Source organism: Gorilla gorilla, chromosome 14, assembly GCF_029281585.2.
Source record: "Gorilla gorilla gorilla isolate KB3781 chromosome 14, NHGRI_mGorGor1-v2.1_pri, whole genome shotgun sequence".
Classification (NCBI taxonomy): domain Eukaryota; kingdom Metazoa; phylum Chordata; class Mammalia; order Primates; family Hominidae; genus Gorilla; species Gorilla gorilla.
In genome coordinates, this window is record NC_073238.2 from 71,564,444 (window position 1) to 71,589,895 (window position 25,452).

Here is a 25,452-nt window from a genome sequence, read left to right on the forward strand (position 1 = left end):
ATTTTCTCTTTGACCTGCATGAAATTAAGAACTTGTTAAAATGCTTGGGATCGTAATTCAGAAACAAAATATATAGATTTATCAAGTACATATGAAATACCGTATAGTCTTCCATGCCATCTTCATTACCCCATCCACCTTATGCATCATGTCCTCCACCTCCCAACTCTGTGTGTGCCCTTGCATCCCCTGCATTAAGAAGTTACTATCTGTGGAGGGATATTCACAGGATAGAGGATTCCTTGGAAGCAGGAAACTGAATGTTGCATCAGGAACACTTCTTGCCACTGATACAAAAGTTGGAAGGATTATGGGATGGGTGGAGCAGGGGTGAGGGAACTGTTTTTTTTGTTTGTTTAAATTATGCTTTAAGTTCTGGGATACATGTGCAGAATGTGCAGGATTGTGACATAGGTATAAACGTGCCATGATGTTTTGCTGCACCCATTAACCCATCATCTACATTAGGTATTTCTCCTAATAGTCTCCCTCCCCTAGGTCCCCAGTCCACCAAAGGCCCCACTGTGTGATATTCCCCTCCCTGTGTCTATGAGATCGCATTGTTCAACTCCCACTTATGAGTGAGCACATGTGATATTTGCTTTTCTTTTCCTGTGTTAGTTTGCTGAGATGGGAGGTTGACAAAGGGACACGGAAGCCAACTAAATGAGCTCCCGGTGGCCAAAGCTGGAAACATTGTGTAACAAAGTAATTAACTAAATAATTACTAATTAAATAGTTAAGTAAAATATTTGACAAAATAGTTAGTTCAATTATTGAATAATTCATCCGCTGAAGTATTGGAGTGTAAACCGAAGTATACAATAGGTGTCCATAAGTCCATACTAATATAAATAAGTGATTAAATAAACAAACATGTGGGGAGAATGGGAAAATCCTCCACACAGGAGAACTCCGCAGAATTTAGGTAGCTATTCCCCTGCAAGGAGATAAAGCATAACTTCCCTTTTATTTAAGTATAGGCTACAGGTAGCGACTTCCAAATAGTACAGTAGAGAAAGAGGTGGGAAAATCACTTTATGGTGGAGAAACGTAATCAACACTGCCCCAGCCAGGTGACCAGGACTAATAGCAGCAGTGATAAGCCGGCTTGATGGTGTGTACTCTAGACAGGATGGGATGGGAGTGGCACTTTCCCGCTGCAATCTTCCTTACAAAAACGTATAATTCCAGTCAGATCATAAGGAATACATCACACGAACTTCAGGAGAGGACATCCCACAATACATCTGATCAGTATGCAAAGTGTCAAGGTCATCAAAAACAAGGCAAGTGTGAGAAACCGTCGCAGCCAAGGGGAACCGTGACGAATTGTACGGTGGTACCCTGGATGGGGTCTTGGGACAGAAAAGGTATGTGAGGCGAAAACATAGCAAAACCTCACTTCAACAAAAAATACAAACCCAAAAAATAATTGGCCCGGCACGGTGGCTTGCGCCTGGGGTCCCAGCTACTCGGGAGGTTGAGCGGGAAGGATGGCTTGAGCTGAGGACTTCCAAACAAGCCTGGGCACATAGCGAAACCTCGCCTCTCCAAAAAATCCCAAAATTATCCCGATGTGGTGGCGCTCACCTGTAGTCCAGCTACTCCGGAGGCTGAGACAGCAGAATCACTTGAACTGATTCTCCTATCTCAGCCCCCCAAGTAGCCGCAGCGAGCCGAGATGGCACCACTGCACTCCAGCCTGGGCTACAGAGCGAGAACCCGTCTCTGTAAAAAAACGAGGATGCAAACCGACCAAATAACCCACTGTGGGATCCCCTCCAGTGTCCTGCTGTGTTTCCTGCTGTCTTCCTCCACCCGTGTGTGCACCCACAGCAATAAAAGCCAGTGGTGTGGGTCTCACACGCATCTCCAGCCCCATCGCCATCGCGCTCAGCTCCACTCTTTTTACAAAAGGCCACTTGACATCCTCCCCTGGCAGTTCAAAAGCTCCTTCAACCAGATGTGCGCAAGCCAAGCTCCGCCACTTCCCACTCAGAGCAGGTTCTCGGTCCACCTCCGCCTGAACGAACGGGCGGGCTACCAAGGCCGCAGTCTCTTCCTCAAGGGCTGTCCACACTGGGTCTCGCTTTCTCTTGGAAATTTCTCTCCCACCAGGGAACTTTCTCCTCCTCTACCTCCCTCGGTCTCAGTCTAACAGCACCCTGCGCCCAACCCCGAGGGCTGCAATAGCCTTCTTGCCTCTCCTGACTTATTCTGCGGACCCTGGGTTGGCGCTCCTTCACAGCCAGGCTGGTCGTTTCTGAAATGTTAACCCACTGCCGGACACCGTTCCACGGTTTTCCGCTGCCTTGGAACAAGACCAGCTCCTGCGCGGACCCTGCCTCCACGTCGCACCACCTCTGCGCCCGGACTTGGCCTCCCGTCCATTCCCAGAATGTGCCGGGCTCCCTTCCAGTCCGGGCCTCAGCACACTTTCTTCACTCCCCTTCCTCTCTCCCTGCCTCTCCCAGCCCGGTGCAGGTTGACTAATTTCAAATTTTATGTTCCAGATTTCAGCCCAGATATCCCCCCTTTGGATGCTTTCCTTGACCATGCTCAGATCTAAGCTAATCACATCTTCCTGTCAGCCGCTTTCAGGGCACCGCACCTCACTGTGCTGACACTCAAAGCTCATTATGCATTTTCTTCCTCAATGATTAGATTAATCAATCCACCATTGACGTCTAGAAATGGCGGCATCTCAGAAGGGCCCCATTTGACTGGCAGGGGACTGGCCCAATGCGCCTCGCAAGCCCAGCCAGGCCCACCCCAGCCGGCCCCCCTCTGACGACGCCTGTCCCTTACGCGACTGCCTTGCTGCCATATAAGAGGGACCGCGCTCGGCCTCCAGCAGTCGGCTTTCTGCTGGGCTCGGAGCCAGAACCTGCTGCGTGCTCCCTCCAGACTCCCTGGCTGCGGCTGGACTACCTCAGAGCTACAGCGGTGAGGTGAACCTGTGGACACCTCCAACTCCTGTGGACACCTCCAACTCCTCGGGCCTCTCTTCGTGGAAGAGTCTCTTAATTTTCAGATCTGCGGAGCCAGCTGTAGGAAGATCAGGTGTGTGTCTGGGAGTCCCGGAGGGGTGGATAGATCTTGGGTGGGTGCAGTTGGGGACAGAATCCTCATTCCCCCAGAAAGGCCACGGCCATCCCCCTGCCTTGTCACCTCTGTCTTCCTAAATCCGTTCTTTCTCCCTTGTTTTTCTCCCCAGCCCCTCCCGCAGATTGCTCATGGAGGAGCCAAGGCCTTCGAAGCGACTTCGCTCCACGGCCCCTAATCAAGGTACATCAAACGCCTGCCACTCTCTTTTTAATTTCGCTTGTTCCCCAGTTCTTCCCCAATTGTTTGAATTCAAACTCAATCAAGCATTCTCTGTTTCACCTTCTCATAGCCTGCCTCAACCTGGGCTGCTTGTTGTAAGTCAGCTCCCAGGTTCCACATCATCTGGGAAATTCCTTTCCCTCTTTCCAACTGTAATCCCATTTCCCAAATCTGAGATTTGCTGTTGTTGTCGCTGTTTTGTTCTGTTTAGTTTGTATTACTGTTTCTCCGTAGCAGAGCGAGTCCTCACGCTACATCTTGATCTATAATAAGCCAGTACTTCCACCTTGTTCTTTCCCGGAGGAGTTGGAATTTTACGGCTATTGCCACATTGTTCTCCAAAACATTTCCCTTCATACACTGAGTGTCCTAAATCTTTTAATCTTGTCTAGTTTGACAGACGCATAACAACAAAGCATCCACTGAAAGGAAATTCTTTAACATCTTGCTTGTCTGAAACATCTTCCTTCTACCCTCCCAGATTCTTTAGTGTAACTTTGGTTGGACACGAAATTTTAGGTGGGAAATTCATTTCCCTTGAAATTTCGAAGACATTTTCTCTTACGTTCTAGACTCAACTGCTGCTTTTGAGATGTCTGATTTGTGAGACATGTGGAATCCTAGCCCTTTCCATGTGACTTTTCCTTTCTCTGTCTCCCGCTCTCTAGAATCTTTTAGAATCTTCTCTTTTCCCTCAGCACTCTGAAATTTTATGGTGAAATGTCTCAGTGACAACATACCTCTAATTCTCTTATATCTCATCCTTCTTTCCATCACTTTAGATTTTTGCTTTGTTCTGTGGGAGATCTTCTCAACTTCCTTCTCCAATTTCCATGGAGAGTTTTGTTTCTTCTCTCACAATTTTAACTTCCAAAATCCCTCTTTCCTCTGAGTATTTATTTTTAAAAGTATCCTATAACTGCTTGATGGGTAAAATTCCTTCTATCTCTCTCTGCTCACGCTCTGCTTCTCTTTTAGCCTCAGGTGGGCCTCCTCCAGAGCCAGGCTGCTGTGTTGCGGACCCTGAAGACTCCGTGGAAGCAGATGGGCCCGCACAGCCAGCCCAACCCGCAAAACCCATCGCTTACGTGACACCCTTCGGATGGCAGACCCCGGCTCGCACAGAGTCACCCCGTCCTGCAGAGAGAGGCCGGCGCCGGGGAGGAAGCCGGCGGCCAGGGCGAGGCCGTGGCAGAAGGGCTGGGCCCCGCGGGGACGCTGGCCAGAGACAGGGGGCAGAACGCTTGACGGGACCGGACGTGCACATCCAACTGGACCACCATGGAGAGCCAGGCCACCAGGGGGAACCGGAAATCACGGAGACCGCAGCCTTCTCTCTTTCTGAAACTGGTCCTCTGCCTGGAACTGTGCAGGGAGGCCCTGGCCCCGACGTGGCGCAACCTGAGCTGGGGTTTCAGGAGCCGCCCACTGCTCCTGGGCCTCAGGCTGTTGCCTGGCAACCCGTGTTGACCCTCTATCCCTGCATCGGGTTTAGGGCTCTGGGTGACTCAGCTGTTTTACAAGTCATTCAAACCCCCCACGGCACCTATGTGCAAGGGGTCCCAGTGTTCCTCACCCACATTGCATATTGACCACTGTCTGCCACCCACGTTGTTCCCAGCCTCCCTTTCTTCCACCTGGACGTTCCCCCCAGCCCCAGTTCTGCTCCACTCCTCCCCCGACTGGACCTGAAGCCTGAGCTTCCCCTGAACTTAGAGTACACAACTTACAATATGCAAGCTGCTAAACCCCCTTTCTGTACAAGGCGATTGGAATGGAACTGTCATGTACAGTGAAAGTACACGTCACGTTTTTCAGCCAAGAAAAACCCAACCCAGACAACCTGGAAGAAGTGGGATGCAGCAACGATCAGGAAGCATGGAAATTAGGAAACTGTATTCTTAAGTCCAGAGAAGTACGATTCTGGAAAAAGGATTGATGACCTAGAATGAAAATTCCAGAAGACACTCATATAGACATGTGCGGCATGCGAAAATTCAGAAGGAGCTAGAAGTTACTAAAGTTCTTGTCTAGTGCCTGGAGACGATAGAGTGGCTGAATATAAGAGCAATAAAACTCTAGACTGACACATTTTTAAGTCTCAATGTAGGTACCCTTTGGGAACCACTAAGTGAATTGGAATAGAAGGTAAAATTTCAAACCGATTGAGGACAAAGGGGATCAAAGGACATTTGATGAATCAGGCAAAAGGTGTTGGGGTGGGTGGGGGGGTTAACGGAAACAAGGAGAGTGCGTGACTCACTGGAACCGCTAAATGAGGAATCAGTAATTTGACGGCAGTGTCCTTGGCTTCCTCCTGGCTTCAATGGGAATATTTTAAATGTTTCACCATTAACCAAGTCGTTTGCTGTAACTTTCTCATAGATGTTTAAGTTGAGTTAGTTCCCATCTTTTCAGAGTTTGATAAATGTTGCGTTACGAACTGTTGTATTTTGTATTATATTAAGTGGGCTCTTATTGGCTGGTTTTCACTCCTTTGTAAACGTCCAAATAAAATACAGACAACTTTTTACATCAAAGATTTTTCTCTCGTGTTTTCAATCCTTCTAAATAAACCTTTCTCTTCAGACTTATTTTATAGAACAGCTCTTTTACTAAAATTTCACAAATCGCAAATATAAAATGTGTTTACTAAAAGCAGAAAGGAAGGTAGAGAAAGGTCTCCAGTCTCTGTTCTCCATTCACATCGCATCTTTCCCCATAGTCACACAAGTCTACACCAACAAACGCATACATTAAGAGCATCGTTTGTGGCTCGCTTTCACAAACACCTGGCGTGCCATGTGCCGGGGTCCCGCTGAAGTGACTATATAAGGTCCAGGCAGGCAACACAGGTGTGGTCAGGACCAGAGCCTCTGTGGGGTCCGTGCGTCTCCAAACTAGGAACAGGTGACTTCGTATTGAAGCATGGCATGGATCACAATGAGCACTGTGCAGTGGGAGCTGCTTCTTGGCTTGCCATTGGGGTCTGTCGTCCATAAGCCAGAAAGCCCCCTTGCAGTCATCCTACACACATGTGCCACTATCTCCTTGCTGTACATCTGTCTGGAAAGATGCACAGGTTTTACATTACGTGGGGGAGGGTCTGCTGATACGCTACTTCCAGGATATTTCTACCACCAGAATGCTTCATTAAACGTTTGTACGTGGAGTAAGACAGGGTCTCATTCAGTCATCCAGGCTGGAGTGCAGTGGTGCAATCACAGCTCACTGCAGCCTGCACCTCCTCAGCTCAGGTGACCCTCCAACATCAGGTTGCCAAGTAGCTCAGACTGCAGGCAGGCACCGAGACCCCTTGGTAATTCCTCCTGGTTTGTTGATTCATTCATTTACTTATTCATTTTGAAACAGAGTCTCACTCTTTCACCCAGGCTGGAGCGCGGTGGCTTCGGCTCACTGAGAACTCCATTCTCGGGAGTGAAGCGATTCTCATGTCTCGCCCTAATAAAAAGGGAAAAATTAGCCAGGCATGGTGGTGGGCCGCTGTAGTCCCAGCTGCTCAGGAGGCTGAGGCGGGAGAATCCTTTGAACCCAGGAGGCGGAGGTTGCAGTGAGCCCAGATTGAGCCATTGCAGTGATCCGAGATCATGCTATTGCCCTCCAGCCTGGGTGACAAGAGCAAAACTTTGTCTCATAATGGAAAAAAGAGAGAGAAAAGTCATCCCAGTAAGAAAGATCAAAGTTTGGAAGAGAAACTTCACAGAAGAATCTATGGGTTTGGTCAGTGAGCACACGCAATCCCAATAAGGATGAGAATACGCAAATAAGCGTGGAGCATCCTGTGGTGCCAGGGAGAAAGGAGCCGCCCAAAACCAAACAAAACCAAAAGCCACAGCGATGGGAGGTTGACAAAGGGACATGGAAGCCAACTAAAGGAGCTCCCGGTGGCCAAAGCTGGAAACATTGTGTAACAAAGTAATTAACTAAATAATTACTAATTAAATAGTTAAGTAAAATATTTGACAAAATAATCAGTTCAATTACTGAATAATTCATCCCCTGAAGTATTGGAGTGTAAACCAAAGTATACAATAGGTGTCCATAAGTCCATACTGATATAAATAAGTGATTGAATAAACAAACATGTGGGGAGAATGGGAAAATCCTCCACACAGGAGAACTCCGCAGAGTTTAGGTAGCTATTCCCCTGCAAGGAGATAAAGCATAACTTCCCTTTTATTTAAGTATAGGCTACAGGTAGCGACTTCCAAACAGTACAGCAGAGAAAGAGGTGGGAAAATCACTTTATGGTGGAGAAACGTAATCAACACTGCCCCAGCCAGGTGACCAGGACTAATAGCAGCAGTGATAAGCCGGCTTGATGGTGTGTACTCTAGACAGGATGGGATGGGAGTGGCACTTTCCCGCTGCAATCTTCCTTACAAAAACGTATAATTCCAGTCAGATCATAAGGAATACATCACACGAACTTCAGGAGAGGACATCCCACAATACATCTGATCAGTATGCAAAGTGTCAAGGTCATCAAAAACAAGGCAAGTGTGAGAAACCGTCGCAGCCAAGGGGAACCGTGACGAATTGTACGGTGGTACCCTGGATGGGGTCTTGGGACAGAAAAGGTATGTGAGGCGAAAACACAGCAAAACCTCACTTCAACAAAAAATACAAACCCAAAAAATAATTGGCCCGGCACGGTGGCTTGCGCCTGGGGTCCCAGCTACTCGGGAGGTTGAGCGGGAAGGATGGCTTGAGCTGAGGACTTCCAAACAAGCCTGGGCACATAGCGAAACCTCGCCTCTCCAAAAAATCCCAAAATTATCCCGATGTGGTGGCGCTCACCTGTAGTCCAGCTACTCCGGAGGCTGAGACAGCAGAATCACTTGAACTGATTCTCCTATCTCAGCCCCCCAAGTAGCCGCAGCGAGCCGAGATGGCACCACTGCACTCCAGCCTGGGCTACAGAGCGAGAACCCGTCTCTGTAAAAAAACGAGGATGCAAACCGACCAAATAACCCACTGTGGGATCCCCTCCAGTGTCCTGCTGTGTTTCCTGCTGTCTTCCTCCACCCGTGTGTGCACCCACAGCAATAAAAGCCAGTGGTGTGGGTCTCACACGCATCTCCAGCCCCATCGCCATCGCGCTCAGCTCCACTCTTTTTACAAAAGGCCACTTGACATCCTCCCCTGGCAGTTCAAAAGCTCCTTCAACCAGATGTGCGCAAGCCAAGCTCCGCCACTTCCCACTCAGAGCAGGTTCTCGGTCCACCTCCGCCTGAACGAACGGGCGGGCTACCAAGGCCGCAGTCTCTTCCTCAAGGGCTGTCCACACTGGGTCTCGCTTTCTCTTGGAAATTTCTCTCCCACCAGGGAACTTTCTCCTCCTCTACCTCCCTCGGTCTCAGTCTAACAGCACCCTGCGCCCAACCCCGAGGGCTGCAATAGCCTTCTTGCCTCTCCTGACTTATTCTGCGGACCCTGGGTTGGCGCTCCTTCACAGCCAGGCTGGTCGTTTCTGAAATGTTAACCCACTGCCGGACACCGTTCCACGGTTTTCCGCTGCCTTGGAACAAGACCAGCTCCTGCGCGGACCCTGCCTCCACGTCGCACCACCTCTGCGCCCGGACTTGGCCTCCCGTCCATTCCCAGAATGTGCCGGGCTCCCTTCCAGTCCGGGCCTCAGCACACTTTCTTCACTCCCCTTCCTCTCTCCCTGCCTCTCCCAGCCCGGTGCAGGTTGACTAATTTCAAATTTTATGTTCCAGATTTCAGCCCAGATATCCCCCCTTTGGATGCTTTCCTTGACCATGCTCAGATCTAAGCTAATCACATCTTCCTGTCAGCCGCTTTCAGGGCACCGCACCTCACTGTGCTGACACTCAAAGCTCATTATGCATTTTCTTCCTCAATGATTAGATTAATCAATCCACCATTGACGTCTAGAAATGGCGGCATCTCAGAAGGGCCCCATTTGACTGGCAGGGGACTGGCCCAATGCGCCTCGCAAGCCCAGCCAGGCCCACCCCAGCCGGCCCCCCTCTGACGACGCCTGTCCCTTACGCGACTGCCTTGCTGCCATATAAGAGGGACCGCGCTCGGCCTCCAGCAGTCGGCTTTCTGCTGGGCTCGGAGCCAGAACCTGCTGCGTGCTCCCTCCAGACTCCCTGGCTGCGGCTGGACTACCTCAGAGCTACAGCGGTGAGGTGAACCTGTGGACACCTCCAACTCCTCGGGCCTCTCTTCGTGGAAGAGTCTCTTAATTTTCAGATCTGCGGAGCCAGCTGTAGGAAGATCAGGTGTGTGTCTGGGAGTCCCGGAGGGGTGGATAGATCTTGGGTGGGTGCAGTTGGGGACAGAATCCTCATTCCCCCAGAAAGGCCACGGCCATCCCCCTGCCTTGTCACCTCTGTCTTCCTAAATCCGTTCTTTCTCCCTTGTTTTTCTCCCCAGCCCCTCCCGCAGATTGCTCATGGAGGAGCCAAGGCCTTCGAAGCGACTTCGCTCCACGGCCCCTAATCAAGGTACATCAAACGCCTGCCACTCTCTTTTTAATTTCGCTTGTTCCCCAGTTCTTCCCCAATTGTTTGAATTCAAACTCAATCAAGCATTCTCTGTTTCACCTTCTCATAGCCTGCCTCAACCTGGGCTGCTTGTTGTAAGTCAGCTCCCAGGTTCCACATCATCTGGGAAATTCCTTTCCCTCTTTCCAACTGTAATCCCATTTCCCAAATCTGAGATTTGCTGTTGTTGTCGCTGTTTTGTTCTGTTTAGTTTGTATTACTGTTTCTCCGTAGCAGAGCGAGTCCTCACGCTACATCTTGATCTATAATAAGCCAGTACTTCCACCTTGTTCTTTCCCGGAGGAGTTGGAATTTTACGGCTATTGCCACATTGTTCTCCAAAACATTTCCCTTCATACACTGAGTGTCCTAAATCTTTTAATCTTGTCTAGTTTGACAGACGCATAACAACAAAGCATCCACTGAAAGGAAATTCTTTAACATCTTGCTTGTCTGAAACATCTTCCTTCTACCCTCCCAGATTCTTTAGTGTAACTTTGGTTGGACACGAAATTTTAGGTGGGAAATTCATTTCCCTTGAAATTTCGAAGACATTTTCTCTTACGTTCTAGACTCAACTGCTGCTTTTGAGATGTCTGATTTGTGAGACATGTGGAATCCTAGCCCTTTCCATGTGACTTTTCCTTTCTCTGTCTCCCGCTCTCTAGAATCTTTTAGAATCTTCTCTTTTCCCTCAGCACTCTGAAATTTTATGGTGAAATGTCTCAGTGACAACATACCTCTAATTCTCTTATATCTCATCCTTCTTTCCATCACTTTAGATTTTTGCTTTGTTCTGTGGGAGATCTTCTCAACTTCCTTCTCCAATTTCCATGGAGAGTTTTGTTTCTTCTCTCACAATTTTAACTTCCAAAATCCCTCTTTTCTCTGAGTATTTATTTTTAAAAGTATCCTATAACTGCTTGATGGGTAAAATTCCTTCTATCTCTCTCTGCTCACGCTCTGCTTCTCTTTTAGCCTCAGGTGGGCCTCCTCCAGAGCCAGGCTGCTTTGTTGCGGACCCTGAAGACCCCGTGGAAGCAGATGGGCCCGCACAGCCAGCCCAACCCGCAAAACCCATCGCTTACGTGACACCCTTCAGATGGCAGACCCCGGCTCGCACAGAGTCACCCCATCCTGCAGAGAGAGGCCGGCGCCGGGGAGGAAGACGGCGGCCAGGGCGAGGCCGTGGCAGAAGGGCTGGGCCCCGCGGGGACGCTGGCCAGAGACAGGGGGCAGAACGCTTGACGGGACCGGACGTGCACATCCAACTGGACCACCATGGAGAGCCAGGCCACCAGGGGGAACCGGAAATCACGGAGACCGCAGCCTTCTCTCTTTCTGAAACTGGTCCTCTGCCTGGAACTGTGCAGGGAGGCCCTGGCCCCGACGTGGCGCAACCTGAGCTGGGGTTTCAGGAGCCGCCCACTGCTCCTGGGCCTCAGGCTGTTGCCTGGCAACCCGTGTTGACCCTCTATCCCTGCATCGGGTTTAGGGCTCTGGGTGACTCAGCTGTTTTACAAGTCATTCAAACCCCCCACGGCACCTATGTGCAAGGGGTCCCAGTGTTCCTCACCCACATTGCATATTGATCACTGTCTGCCACCCACGTTGTTCCCAGCCTCCCTTTCTTCCACCTGGACGTTCCCCCCAGCCCCAGTTCTGCTCCACTCCTCCCCCGACTGGACCTGAAGCCTGAGCTTCCCCTGAACTTAGAGTACACAACTTACAATATGCAAGCTGCTAAACCCCCTTTCTGTACAAGGCGATTGGAATGGAACTGTCATGTACAGTGAAAGTACACGTCACGTTTTTCAGCCAAGAAAAACCCAACCCAGACAACCTGGAAGAAGTGGGATGCAGCAACGATCAGGAAGCATGGAAATTAGGAAACTGTATTCTTAAGTCCAGAGAAGTACGATTCTGGAAAAAGGATTGATGACCTAGAATGAAAATTCCAGAAGACACTCATATAGACATGTGCGGCATGCGAAAATTCAGAAGGAGCTAGAAGTTACTAAAGTTCTTGTCTAGTGCCTGGAGACGATAGAGTGGCTGAATATAAGAGCAATAAAACTCTAGACTGACACATTTTTAAGTCTCAATGTAGGTACCCTTTGGGAACCACTAAGTGAATTGGAATAGAAGGTAAAATTTCAAACCGATTGAGGACAAAGGGGATCAAAGGACATTTGATGAATCAGGCAAAAGGTGTTGGGGTGGGTGGGGGGGTTAACGGAAACAAGGAGAGTGCGTGACTCACTGGAACCGCTAAATGAGGAATCAGTAATTTGACGGCAGTGTCCTTGGCTTCCTCCTGGCTTCAATGGGAATATTTTAAATGTTTCACCATTAACCAAGTCGTTTGCTGTAACTTTCTCATAGATGTTTAAGTTGAGTTAGTTCCCATCTTTTCAGAGTTTGATAAATGTTGCGTTACGAACTGTTGTATTTTGTATTATATTAAGTGGGCTCTTATTGGCTGGTTTTCACTCCTTTGTAAACGTCCAAATAAAATACAGACAACTTTTTACATCAAAGATTTTTCTCTCGTGTTTTCAATCCTTCTAAATAAACCTTTCTCTTCAGACTTATTTTATAGAACAGCTCTTTTACTAAAATTTCACAAATCGCAAATATAAAATGTGTTTACTAAAAGCAGAAAGGAAGGTAGAGAAAGGTCTCCAGTCTCTGTTCTCCATTCACATCGCATCTTTCCCCATAGTCACACAAGTCTACACCAACAAACGCATACATTAAGAGCATCGTTTGTGGCTCGCTTTCACAAACACCTGGCGTGCCATGTGCCGGGGTCCCGCTGAAGTGACTATAAGGTCCAGGCAGGCAACACAGGTGTGGTCAGGACCAGAGCCTCTGTGGGGTCCGTGCGTCTCCAAACTAGGAACAGGTGACTTCGTATTGAAGCATGGCATGGATCACAATGAGCACTGTGCAGTGGGAGCTGCTTCTTGGCTTGCCATTGGGGTCTGTCGTCCATAAGCCAGAAAGCCCCCTTGCAGTCATCCTACACACATGTGCCACTATCTCCTTGCTGTACATCTGTCTGGAAAGATGCACAGGTTTTACATTACGTGGGGGAGGGTCTGCTGATACGCTACTTCCAGGATATTTCTACCACCAGAATGCTTCATTAAACGTTTGTACGTGGAGTAAGACAGGGTCTCATTCAGTCATCCAGGCTGGAGTGCAGTGGTGCAATCACAGCTCACTGCAGCCTGCACCTCCTCAGCTCAGGTGACCCTCCAACATCAGGTTGCCAAGTAGCTCAGACTGCAGGCAGGCACCGAGACCCCTTGGTAATTCCTCCTGGTTTGTTGATTCATTCATTTACTTATTCATTTTGAAACAGAGTCTCACTCTTTCACCCAGGCTGGAGCGCGGTGGCTTCGGCTCACTGAGAACTCCATTCTCGGGAGTGAAGCGATTCTCATGTCTCGCCCTAATAAAAAGGGAAAAATTAGCCAGGCATGGTGGTGGGCCGCTGTAGTCCCAGCTGCTCAGGAGGCTGAGGCGGGAGAATCCTTTGAACCCAGGAGGCGGAGGTTGCAGTGAGCCCAGATTGAGCCATTGCAGTGATCCGAGATCATGCTATTGCCCTCCAGCCTGGGTGACAAGAGCAAAACTTTGTCTCATAATGGAAAAAAGAGAGAGAAAAGTCATCCCAGTAAGAAAGATCAAAGTTTGGAAGAGAAACTTCACAGAAGAATCTATGGGTTTGGTCAGTGAGCACACGCAATCCCAATAAGGATGAGAATACGCAAATAAGCGTGGAGCATCCTGTGGTGCCAGGGAGAAAGGAGCCGCCCAAAACCAAACAAAACCAAAAGCCACAGCGATGGGAGGTTGACAAAGGGACATGGAAGCCAACTAAAGGAGCTCCCGGTGGCCAAAGCTGGAAACATTGTGTAACAAAGTAATTAACTAAATAATTACTAATTAAATAGTTAAGTAAAATATTTGACAAAATAATCAGTTCAATTATTGAATAATTCATCCCCTGAAGTATTGGAGTGTAAACCAAAGTATACAATAGGTGTCCATAAGTCCATACTGATATAAATAAGTGATTGAATAAACAAACATGTGGGGAGAATGGGAAAATCCTCCACACAGGAGAACTCCGCAGAGTTTAGGTAGCTATTCCCCTGCAAGGAGATAAAGCATAACTTCCCTTTTATTTAAGTATAGGCTACAGGTAGCGACTTCCAAACAGTACAGTAGAGAAAGAGGTGGGAAAATCACTTTATGGTGGAGAAACGTAATCAACACTGCCCCAGCCAGGTGACCAGGACTAATAGCAGCAGTGATAAGCCGGCTTGATGGTGTGTACTCTAGACAGGATGGGATGGGAGTGGCACTTTCCCGCTGCAATCTTCCTTACAAAAACGTATAATTCCAGTCAGATCATAAGGAATACATCACACGAACTTCAGGAGAGGACATCCCACAATACATCTGATCAGTATGCAAAGTGTCAAGGTCATCAAAAACAAGGCAAGTGTGAGAAACCGTCGCAGCCAAGGGGAACCGTGACGAATTGTACGGTGGTACCCTGGATGGGGTCTTGGGACAGAAAAGGTATGTGAGGCGAAAACACAGCAAAACCTCACTTCAACAAAAAATACAAACCCAAAAAATAATTGGCCCGGCACGGTGGCTTGCGCCTGGGGTCCCAGCTACTCGGGAGGTTGAGCGGGAAGGATGGCTTGAGCTGAGGACTTCCAAACAAGCCTGGGCACATAGCGAAACCTCGCCTCTCCAAAAAATCCCAAAATTATCCCGATGTGGTGGCGCTCACCTGTAGTCCAGCTACTCCGGAGGCTGAGACAGCAGAATCACTTGAACTGATTCTCCTATCTCAGCCCCCCAAGTAGCCGCAGCGAGCCGAGATGGCACCACTGCACTCCAGCCTGGGCTACAGAGCGAGAACCCGTCTCTGTAAAAAAACGAGGATGCAAACCGACCAAATAACCCACTGTGGGATCCCCTCCAGTGTCCTGCTGTGTTTCCTGCTGTCTTCCTCCACCCGTGTGTGCACCCACAGCAATAAAAGCCAGTGGTGTGGGTCTCACACGCATCTCCAGCCCCATCGCCATCGCGCTCAGCTCCACTCTTTTTACAAAAGGCCACTTGACATCCTCCCCTGGCAGTTCAAAAGCTCCTTCAACCAGATGTGCGCAAGCCAAGCTCCGCCACTTCCCACTCAGAGCAGGTTCTCGGTCCACCTCCGCCTGAACGAACGGGCGGGCTACCAAGGCCGCAGTCTCTTCCTCAAGGGCTGTCCACACTGGGTCTCGCTTTCTCTTGGAAATTTCTCTCCCACCAGGGAACTTTCTCCTCCTCTACCTCCCTCGGTCTCAGTCTAACAGCACCCTGCGCCCAACCCCGAGGGCTGCAATAGCCTTCTTGCCTCTCCTGACTTATTCTGCGGACCCTGGGTTGGCGCTCCTTCACAGCCAGGCTGGTCGTTTCTGAAATGTTAACCCACTGCCGGACACCGTTCCACGGTTTTCCGCTGCCTTGGAACAAGACCAGCTCCTGCGCGGACCCTGCCTCCACGTCGCACCACCTCTGCGCCCGGACTTGGCCTCCCGTCCATTCCCAGAATGTGCCGGGCTCCCTTCCAGTCCGGGCCTCAGCACACTTTCTTCACTCCCCTTCCTCTCTCCCTGCCTCTCCCAGCCCGGTGCAGGTTGACTAATTTCAAATTTTATGTTCCAGATTTCAGCCCAGATATCCCCCCTTTGGATGCTTTCCTTGACCATGCTCAGATCTAAGCTAATCACATCTTCCTGTCAGCCGCTTTCAGGGCACCGCACCTCACTGTGCTGACACTCAAAGCTCATTATGCATTTTCTTCCTCAATGATTAGATTAATCAATCCACCATTGACGTCTAGAAATGGCGGCATCTCAGAAGGGCCCCATTTGACTGGCAGGGGACTGGCCCAATGCGCCTCGCAAGCCCAGCCAGGCCCACCCCAGCCGGCCCCCCTCTGACGACGCCTGTCCCTTACGCGACTGCCTTGCTGCCATATAAGAGGGACCGCGCTCGGCCTCCAGCAGTCGGCTTTCTGCTGGGCTCGGAGCCAGAACCTGCTGCGTGCTCCCTCCAGACTCCCTGGCTGCGGCTGGACTACCTCAGAGCTACAGCGGTGAGGTGAACCTGTGGACACCTCCAACTCCTCGGGCCTCTCTTCGTCGAAGAGTCTCTTAATTTTCAGATCTCCGGAGCCAGCTGTAGGAAGATCAGGTGTGTGTCTGGGAGTCCCGGAGGGGTGGATAGATCTTGGGTGGGTGCAGTTGGGGACAGAATCCTCATTCCCCCAGAAAGGCCACGGCCATCCCCCTGCCTTGTCACCTCTGTCTTCCTAAATCCGTTCTTTCTCCCTTGTTTTTCTCCCCAGCCCCTCCCGCAGATTGCTCATGGAGGAGCCAAGGCCTTCGAAGCGACTTCGCTCCACGGCCCCTAATCAAGGTACATCAAACGCCTGCCACTCTCTTTTTAATTTCGCTTGTTCCCCAATTCTTCCCCAATTGTTTGAATTCAAACTCAATCAAGCATTCTCTGTTTCACCTTCTCATAGCCTGCCTCAACCTGGGCTGCTTGTTGTAAGTCAGCTCCCAGGTTCCACATCATCTGGGAAATTCCTTTCCCTCTTTCCAACTGTAATCCCATTTCCCAAATCTGAGATTTGCTGTTGTTGTCGCTGTTTTGTTCTGTTTAGTTTGTATTACTGTTTCTCCGTAGCAGAGCGAGTCCTCACGCTACATCTTGATCTATAATAAGCCAGTACTTCCACCTTGTTCTTTCCCGGAGGAGTTGGAATTTTACGGCTATTGCCACATTGTTCTCCAAAACATTTCCCTTCATACACTGAGTGTCCTAAATCTTTTAATCTTGTCTAGTTTGACAGACGCATAACAACAAAGCATCCACTGAAAGGAAATTCTTTAACATCTTGCTTGTCTGAAACATCTTCCTTCTACCCTCCCAGATTCTTTAGTGTAACTTTGGTTGGACACGAAATTTTAGGTGGGAAATTCATTTCCCTTGAAATTTCGAAGACATTTTCTCTTACGTTCTAGACTCAACTGCTGCTTTTGAGATGTCTGATTTGTGAGACATGTGGAATCCTAGCCCTTTCCATGTGACTTTTCCTTTCTCTGTCTCCCGCTCTCTAGAATCTTTTAGAATCTTCTCTTTTCCCTCAGCACTCTGAAATTTTATGGTGAAATGTCTCAGTGACAACATACCTCTAATTCTCTTATATCTCATCCTTCTTTCCATCACTTTAGATTTTTGCTTTGTTCTGTGGGAGATCTTCTCAACTTCCTTCTCCAATTTCCATGGAGAGTTTTGTTTCTTCTCTCACAATTTTAACTTCCAAAATCCCTCTTTCCTCTGAGTATTTATTTTTAAAAGTATCCTATAACTGCTTGATGGGTAAAATTCCTTCTATCTCTCTCTGCTCACGCTCTGCTTCTCTTTTAGCCTCAGGTGGGCCTCCTCCAGAGCCAGGCTGCTGTGTTGCGGACCCTGAAGACTCCGTGGAAGCAGATGGGCCCGCACAGCCAGCCCAACCCGCAAAACCCATCGCTTACGTGACACCCTTCGGATGGCAGACCCCGGCTCGCACAGAGTCACCCCGTCCTGCAGAGAGAGGCCGGCGCCGGGGAGGAAGCCGGCGGCCAGGGCGAGGCCGTGGCAGAAGGGCTGGGCCCCGCGGGGACGCTGGCCAGAGACAGGGGGCAGAACGCTTGACGGGACCGGACGTGCACATCCAACTGGACCACCATGGAGAGCCAGGCCACCAGGGGGAACCGGAAATCACGGAGACCGCAGCCTTCTCTCTTTCTGAAACTGGTCCTCTGCCTGGAACTGTGCAGGGAGGCCCTGGCCCCGACGTGGCGCAACCTGAGCTGGGGTTTCAGGAGCCGCCCACTGCTCCTGGGCCTCAGGCTGTTGCCTGGCAACCCGTGTTGACCCTCTATCCCTGCATCGGGTTTAGGGCTCTGGGTGACTCAGCTGTTTTACAAGTCATTCAAACCCCCCACGGCACCTATGTGCAAGGGGTCCCAGTGTTCCTCACCCACATTGCATATTGACCACTGTCTGCCACCCACGTTGTTCCCAGCCTCCCTTTCTTCCACCTGGACGTTCCCCCCAGCCCCAGTTCTGCTCCACTCCTCCCCCGACTGGACCTGAAGCCTGAGCTTCCCCTGAACTTAGAGTACACAACTTACAATATGCAAGCTGCTAAACCCCCTTTCTGTACAAGGCGATTGGAATGGAACTGTCATGTACAGTGAAAGTACACGTCACGTTTTTCAGCCAAGAAAAACCCAACCCAGACAACCTGGAAGAAGTGGGATGCAGCAACGATCAGGAAGCATGGAAATTAGGAAACTGTATTCTTAAGTCCAGAGAAGTACGATTCTGGAAAAAGGATTGATGACCTAGAATGAAAATTCCAGAAGACACTCATATAGACATGTGCGGCATGCGAAAATTCAGAAGGAGCTAGAAGTTACTAAAGTTCTTGTCTAGTGCCTGGAGACGATAGAGTGGCTGAATATAAGAGCAATAAAACTCTAGACTGACACATTTTTAAGTCTCAATGTAGGTACCCTTTGGGAACCACTAAGTGAATTGGAATAGAAGGTAAAATTTCAAACCGATTGAGGACAAAGGGGATCAAAGGACATTTGATGAATCAGGCAAAAGGTGTTGGGGTGGGTGGGGGGGTTAACGGAAACAAGGAGAGTGCGTGACTCACTGGAACCGCTAAATGAGGAATCAGTAATTTGACGGCAGTGTCCTTGGCTTCCTCCTGGCTTCAATGGGAATATTTTAAATGTTTCACCATTAACCAAGTCGTTTGCTGTAACTTTCTCATAGATGTTTAAGTTGAGTTAGTTCCCATCTTTTCAGAGTTTGATAAATGTTGCGTTACGAACTGTTGTATTTTGTATTATATTAAGTGGGCTCTTATTGGCTGGTTTTCACTCCTTTGTAAACGTCCAAATAAAATACAGACAACTTTTTACATCAAAGATTTTTCTCTCGTGTTTTCAATCCTTCTAAATAAACCTTTCTCTTCAGACTTATTTTATAGAACAGCTCTTTTACTAAAATTTCACAAATCGCAAATATAAAATGTGTTTACTAAAAGCAGAAAGGAAGGTAGAGAAAGGTCTCCAGTCTCTGTTCTCCATTCACATCGCATCTTTCCCCATAGTCACACAAGTCTACACCAACAAACGCATACATTAAGAGCATCGTTTGTGGCTCGCTTTCACAAACACCTGGCGTGCCATGTGCCGGGGTCCCGCTGAAGTGACTATATAAGGTCCAGGCAGGCAACACAGGTGTGGTCAGGACCAGAGCCTCTGTGGGGTCCGTGCGTCTCCAAACTAGGAACAGGTGACTTCGTATTGAAGCATGGCATGGATCACAATGAGCACTGTGCAGTGGGAGCTGCTTCTTGGCTTGCCATTGGGGTCTGTCGTCCATAAGCCAGAAAGCCCCCTTGCAGTCATCCTACACACATGTGCCACTATCTCCTTGCTGTACATCTGTCTGGAAAGATGCACAGGTTTTACATTACGTGGGGGAGGGTCTGCTGATACGCTACTTCCAGGATATTTCTACCACCAGAATGCTTCATTAAACGTTTGTACGTGGAGTAAGACAGGGTCTCATTCAGTCATCCAGGCTGGAGTGCAGTGGTGCAATCACAGCTCACTGCAGCCTGCACCTCCTCAGCTCAGGTGACCCTCCAACATCAGGTTGCCAAGTAGCTCAGACTGCAGGCAGGCACCGAGACCCCTTGGTAATTCCTCCTGGTTTGTTGATTCATTCATTTACTTATTCATTTTGAAACAGAGTCTCACTCTTTCACCCAGGCTGGAGCGCGGTGGCTTCGGCTCACTGAGAACTCCATTCTCGGGAGTGAAGCGATTCTCATGTCTCGCCCTAATAAAAAGGGAAAAATTAGCCAGGCATGGTGGTGGGCCGCTGTAGTCCCAGCTGCTCAGGAGGCTGAGGCGGGAGAATCCTTTGAACCCAGGAGGCGGAGGTTGCAGTGAGCCCAGATTGAGCCATTGCAGTGATCCGAGATCATGCTATTGCCCTCCAGCCTGGGTGACAAGAGCAAAACTTTGTCTCATAATGGAAAAAAGAGAGAGAAAAGTCATCCCAGTAAGAAAGATCAAAGTTTGGAAGAGAAACTTCACAGAAGAATCTATGGGTTTGGTCAGTGAGCACACGCAATCCCAATAAGGATGAGAATACGCAAATAAGCGTGGAGCATCCTGTGGTGCCAGGGAGAAAGGAGCCGCCCAAAACCAAACAAAACCAAAAGCCACAGCGATGGGAGGTTGACAAAGGGACATGGAAGCCAACTAAAGGAGCTCCCGGTGGCCAAAGCTGGAAACATTGTGTAACAAAGTAATTAACTAAATAATTACTAATTAAATAGTTAAGTAAAATATTTGACAAAATAATCAGTTCAATTACTGAATAATTCATCCCCTGAAGTATTGGAGTGTAAACCAAAGTATACAATAGGTGTCCATAAGTCCATACTGATATAAATAAGTGATTGAATAAACAAACATGTGGGGAGAATGGGAAAATCCTCCACACAGGAGAACTCCGCAGAGTTTAGGTAGCTATTCCCCTGCAAGGAGATAAAGCATAACTTCCCTTTTATTTAAGTATAGGCTACAGGTAGCGACTTCCAAACAGTACAGCAGAGAAAGAGGTGGGAAAATCACTTTATGGTGGAGAAACGTAATCAACACTGCCCCAGCCAGGTGACCAGGACTAATAGCAGCAGTGATAAGCCGGCTTGATGGTGTGTACTCTAGACAGGATGGGATGGGAGTGGCACTTTCCCGCTGCAATCTTCCTTACAAAAACGTATAATTCCAGTCAGATCATAAGGAATACATCACACGAACTTCAGGAGAGGACATCCCACAATACATCTGATCAGTATGCAAAGTGTCAAGGTCATCAAAAACAAGGCAAGTGTGAGAAACCGTCGCAGCCAAGGGGAACCGTGACGAATTGTACGGTGGTACCCTGGATGGGGTCTTGGGACAGAAAAGGTATGTGAGGCGAAAACACAGCAAAACCTCACTTCAACAAAAAATACAAACCCAAAAAATAATTGGCCCGGCACGGTGGCTTGCGCCTGGGGTCCCAGCTACTCGGGAGGTTGAGCGGGAAGGATGGCTTGAGCTGAGGACTTCCAAACAAGCCTGGGCACATAGCGAAACCTCGCCTCTCCAAAAAATCCCAAAATTATCCCGATGTGGTGGCGCTCACCTGTAGTCCAGCTACTCCGGAGGCTGAGACAGCAGAATCACTTGAACTGATTCTCCTATCTCAGCCCCCCAAGTAGCCGCAGCGAGCCGAGATGGCACCACTGCACTCCAGCCTGGGCTACAGAGCGAGAACCCGTCTCTGTAAAAAAACGAGGATGCAAACCGACCAAATAACCCACTGTGGGATCCCCTCCAGTGTCCTGCTGTGTTTCCTGCTGTCTTCCTCCACCCGTGTGTGCACCCACAGCAATAAAAGCCAGTGGTGTGGGTCTCACACGCATCTCCAGCCCCATCGCCATCGCGCTCAGCTCCACTCTTTTTACAAAAGGCCACTTGACATCCTCCCCTGGCAGTTCAAAAGCTCCTTCAACCAGATGTGCGCAAGCCAAGCTCCGCCACTTCCCACTCAGAGCAGGTTCTCGGTCCACCTCCGCCTGAACGAACGGGCGGGCTACCAAGGCCGCAGTCTCTTCCTCAAGGGCTGTCCACACTGGGTCTCGCTTTCTCTTGGAAATTTCTCTCCCACCAGGGAACTTTCTCCTCCTCTACCTCCCTCGGTCTCAGTCTAACAGCACCCTGCGCCCAACCCCGAGGGCTGCAATAGCCTTCTTGCCTCTCCTGACTTATTCTGCGGACCCTGGGTTGGCGCTCCTTCACAGCCAGGCTGGTCGTTTCTGAAATGTTAACCCACTGCCGGACACCGTTCCACGGTTTTCCGCTGCCTTGGAACAAGACCAGCTCCTGCGCGGACCCTGCCTCCACGTCGCACCACCTCTGCGCCCGGACTTGGCCTCCCGTCCATTCCCAGAATGTGCCGGGCTCCCTTCCAGTCCGGGCCTCAGCACACTTTCTTCACTCCCCTTCCTCTCTCCCTGCCTCTCCCAGCCCGGTGCAGGTTGACTAATTTCAAATTTTATGTTCCAGATTTCAGCCCAGATATCCCCCCTTTGGATGCTTTCCTTGACCATGCTCAGATCTAAGCTAATCACATCTTCCTGTCAGCCGCTTTCAGGGCACCGCACCTCACTGTGCTGACACTCAAAGCTCATTATGCATTTTCTTCCTCAATGATTAGATTAATCAATCCACCATTGACGTCTAGAAATGGCGGCATCTCAGAAGGGCCCCATTTGACTGGCAGGGGACTGGCCCAATGCGCCTCGCAAGCCCAGCCAGGCCCACCCCAGCCGGCCCCCCTCTGACGACGCCTGTCCCTTACGCGACTGCCTTGCTGCCATATAAGAGGGACCGCGCTCGGCCTCCAGCAGTCGGCTTTCTGCTGGGCTCGGAGCCAGAACCTGCTGCGTGCTCCCTCCAGACTCCCTGGCTGCGGCTGGACTACCTCAGAGCTACAGCGGTGAGGTGAACCTGTGGACACCTCCAACTCCTCGGGCCTCTCTTCGTGGAAGAGTCTCTTAATTTTCAGATCTGCGGAGCCAGCTGTAGGAAGATCAGGTGTGTGTCTGGGAGTCCCGGAGGGGTGGATAGATCTTGGGTGGGTGCAGTTGGGGACAGAATCCTCATTCCCCCAGAAAGGCCACGGCCATCCCCCTGCCTTGTCACCTCTGTCTTCCTAAATCCGTTCTTTCTCCCTTGTTTTTCTCCCCAGCCCCTCCCGCAGATTGCTCATGGAGGAGCCAAGGCCTTCGAAGCGACTTCGCTCCACGGCCCCTAATCAAGGTACATCAAACGCCTGCCACTCTCTTTTTAATTTCGCTTGTTCCCCAGTTCTTCCCCAATTGTTTGAATTCAAACTCAATCAAGCATTCTCTGTTTCACCTTCTCATAGCCTGCCTCAACCTGGGCTGCTTGTTGTAAGTCAGCTCCCAGGTTCCACATCATCTGGGAAATTCCTTTCCCTCTTTCCAACTGTAATCCCATTTCCCAAATCTGAGATTTGCTGTTGTTGTCGCTGTTTTGTTCTGTTTAGTTTGTATTACTGTTTCTCCGTAGCAGAGCGAGTCCTCACGCTACATCTTGATCTATAATAAGCCAGTACTTCCACCTTGTTCTTTCCCGGAGGAGTTGGAATTTTACGGCTATTGCCACATTGTTCTCCAAAACATTTCCCTTCATACACTGAGTGTCCTAAATCTTTTAATCTTGTCTAGTTTGACAGACGCATAACAACAAAGCATCCACTGAAAGGAAATTCTTTAACATCTTGCTTGTCTGAAACATCTTCCTTCTACCCTCCCAGATTCTTTAGTGTAACTTTGGTTGGACACGAAATTTTAGGTGGGAAATTCATTTCCCTTGAAATTTCGAAGACATTTTCTCTTACGTTCTAGACTCAACTGCTGCTTTTGAGATGTCTGATTTGTGAGACATGTGGAATCCTAGCCCTTTCCATGTGACTTTTCCTTTCTCTGTCTCCCGCTCTCTAGAATCTTTTAGAATCTTCTCTTTTCCCTCAGCACTCTGAAATTTTATGGTGAAATGTCTCAGTGACAACATACCTCTAATTCTCTTATATCTCATCCTTCTTTCCATCACTTTAGATTTTTGCTTTGTTCTGTGGGAGATCTTCTCAACTTCCTTCTCCAATTTCCATGGAGAGTTTTGTTTCTTCTCTCACAATTTTAACTTCCAAAATCCCTCTTTTCTCTGAGTATTTATTTTTAAAAGTATCCTATAACTGCTTGATGGGTAAAATTCCTTCTATCTCTCTCTGCTCACGCTCTGCTTCTCTTTTAGCCTCAGGTGGGCCTCCTCCAGAGCCAGGCTGCTTTGTTGCGGACCCTGAAGACCCCGTGGAAGCAGATGGGCCCGCACAGCCAGCCCAACCCGCAAAACCCATCGCTTACGTGACACCCTTCAGATGGCAGACCCCGGCTCGCACAGAGTCACCCCATCCTGCAGAGAGAGGCCGGCGCCGGGGAGGAAGACGGCGGCCAGGGCGAGGCCGTGGCAGAAGGGCTGGGCCCCGCGGGGACGCTGGCCAGAGACAGGGGGCAGAACGCTTGACGGGACCGGACGTGCACATCCAACTGGACCACCATGGAGAGCCAGGCCACCAGGGGGAACCGGAAATCACGGAGACCGCAGCCTTCTCTCTTTCTGAAACTGGTCCTCTGCCTGGAACTGTGCAGGGAGGCCCTGGCCCCGACGTGGCGCAACCTGAGCTGGGGTTTCAGGAGCCGCCCACTGCTCCTGGGCCTCAGGCTGTTGCCTGGCAACCCGTGTTGACCCTCTATCCCTGCATCGGGTTTAGGGCTCTGGGTGACTCAGCTGTTTTACAAGTCATTCAAACCCCCCACGGCACCTATGTGCAAGGGGTCCCAGTGTTCCTCACCCACATTGCATATTGATCACTGTCTGCCACCCACGTTGTTCCCAGCCTCCCTTTCTTCCACCTGGACGTTCCCCCCAGCCCCAGTTCTGCTCCACTCCTCCCCCGACTGGACCTGAAGCCTGAGCTTCCCCTGAACTTAGAGTACACAACTTACAATATGCAAGCTGCTAAACCCCCTTTCTGTACAAGGCGATTGGAATGGAACTGTCATGTACAGTGAAAGTACACGTCACGTTTTTCAGCCAAGAAAAACCCAACCCAGACAACCTGGAAGAAGTGGGATGCAGCAACGATCAGGAAGCATGGAAATTAGGAAACTGTATTCTTAAGTCCAGAGAAGTACGATTCTGGAAAAAGGATTGATGACCTAGAATGAAAATTCCAGAAGACACTCATATAGACATGTGCGGCATGCGAAAATTCAGAAGGAGCTAGAAGTTACTAAAGTTCTTGTCTAGTGCCTGGAGACGATAGAGTGGCTGAATATAAGAGCAATAAAACTCTAGACTGACACATTTTTAAGTCTCAATGTAGGTACCCTTTGGGAACCACTAAGTGAATTGGAATAGAAGGTAAAATTTCAAACCGATTGAGGACAAAGGGGATCAAAGGACATTTGATGAATCAGGCAAAAGGTGTTGGGGTGGGTGGGGGGGTTAACGGAAACAAGGAGAGTGCGTGACTCACTGGAACCGCTAAATGAGGAATCAGTAATTTGACGGCAGTGTCCTTGGCTTCCTCCTGGCTTCAATGGGAATATTTTAAATGTTTCACCATTAACCAAGTCGTTTGCTGTAACTTTCTCATAGATGTTTAAGTTGAGTTAGTTCCCATCTTTTCAGAGTTTGATAAATGTTGCGTTACGAACTGTTGTATTTTGTATTATATTAAGTGGGCTCTTATTGGCTGGTTTTCACTCCTTTGTAAACGT

General features: G+C 49.4%; 2 protein-coding genes across 2 annotated transcripts; both read left to right on the forward strand.

Moving 5' to 3' along the window:
• The first annotated feature begins 3,239 nt into the window (after positions 1-3,239).
• Positions 3,240-4,922, forward strand: LOC101140852 (proline-rich protein 20E). The gene is made up of 2 exons (XM_031001189.3): positions 3,240-3,291; positions 4,309-4,922. Exons 1-2 carry the CDS (start codon positions 3,240-3,242, stop codon positions 4,920-4,922), a joined length of 666 nt encoding a protein of 221 aa, XP_030857049.3.
• An 11,393-nt stretch (positions 4,923-16,315) lies between these two features.
• Positions 16,316-17,998, forward strand: LOC129526367 (proline-rich protein 20E-like). Its single transcript, XM_055360420.2, has 2 exons — positions 16,316-16,367; positions 17,385-17,998. Exons 1-2 carry the CDS (start codon positions 16,316-16,318, stop codon positions 17,996-17,998), a joined length of 666 nt encoding a protein of 221 aa, XP_055216395.2.
• Positions 17,999-25,452: the final 7,454 nt, after the last annotated feature.

What these genes read in the sequence shown, in the direction of transcription:
- LOC101140852 (XM_031001189.3), top strand. Translation starts at nt 3,240, where the DNA reads ATGGAGGAGCCAAGGCCTTCGAAGCGACTTCGCTCCACGGCCCCTAAT. An exon ending in CTCCACGGCCCCTAATCAAG is followed by an intron (nt 3,292 to 4,308) that starts GTACATCAAACG and finishes CTTCTCTTTTAG; the next exon opens with CCTCAGGTGGGCCTCCTCCA.
- LOC129526367 (XM_055360420.2), top strand. Translation starts at nt 16,316, where the DNA reads ATGGAGGAGCCAAGGCCTTCGAAGCGACTTCGCTCCACGGCCCCTAAT. An exon ending in CTCCACGGCCCCTAATCAAG is followed by an intron (nt 16,368 to 17,384) that starts GTACATCAAACG and finishes CTTCTCTTTTAG; the next exon opens with CCTCAGGTGGGCCTCCTCCA.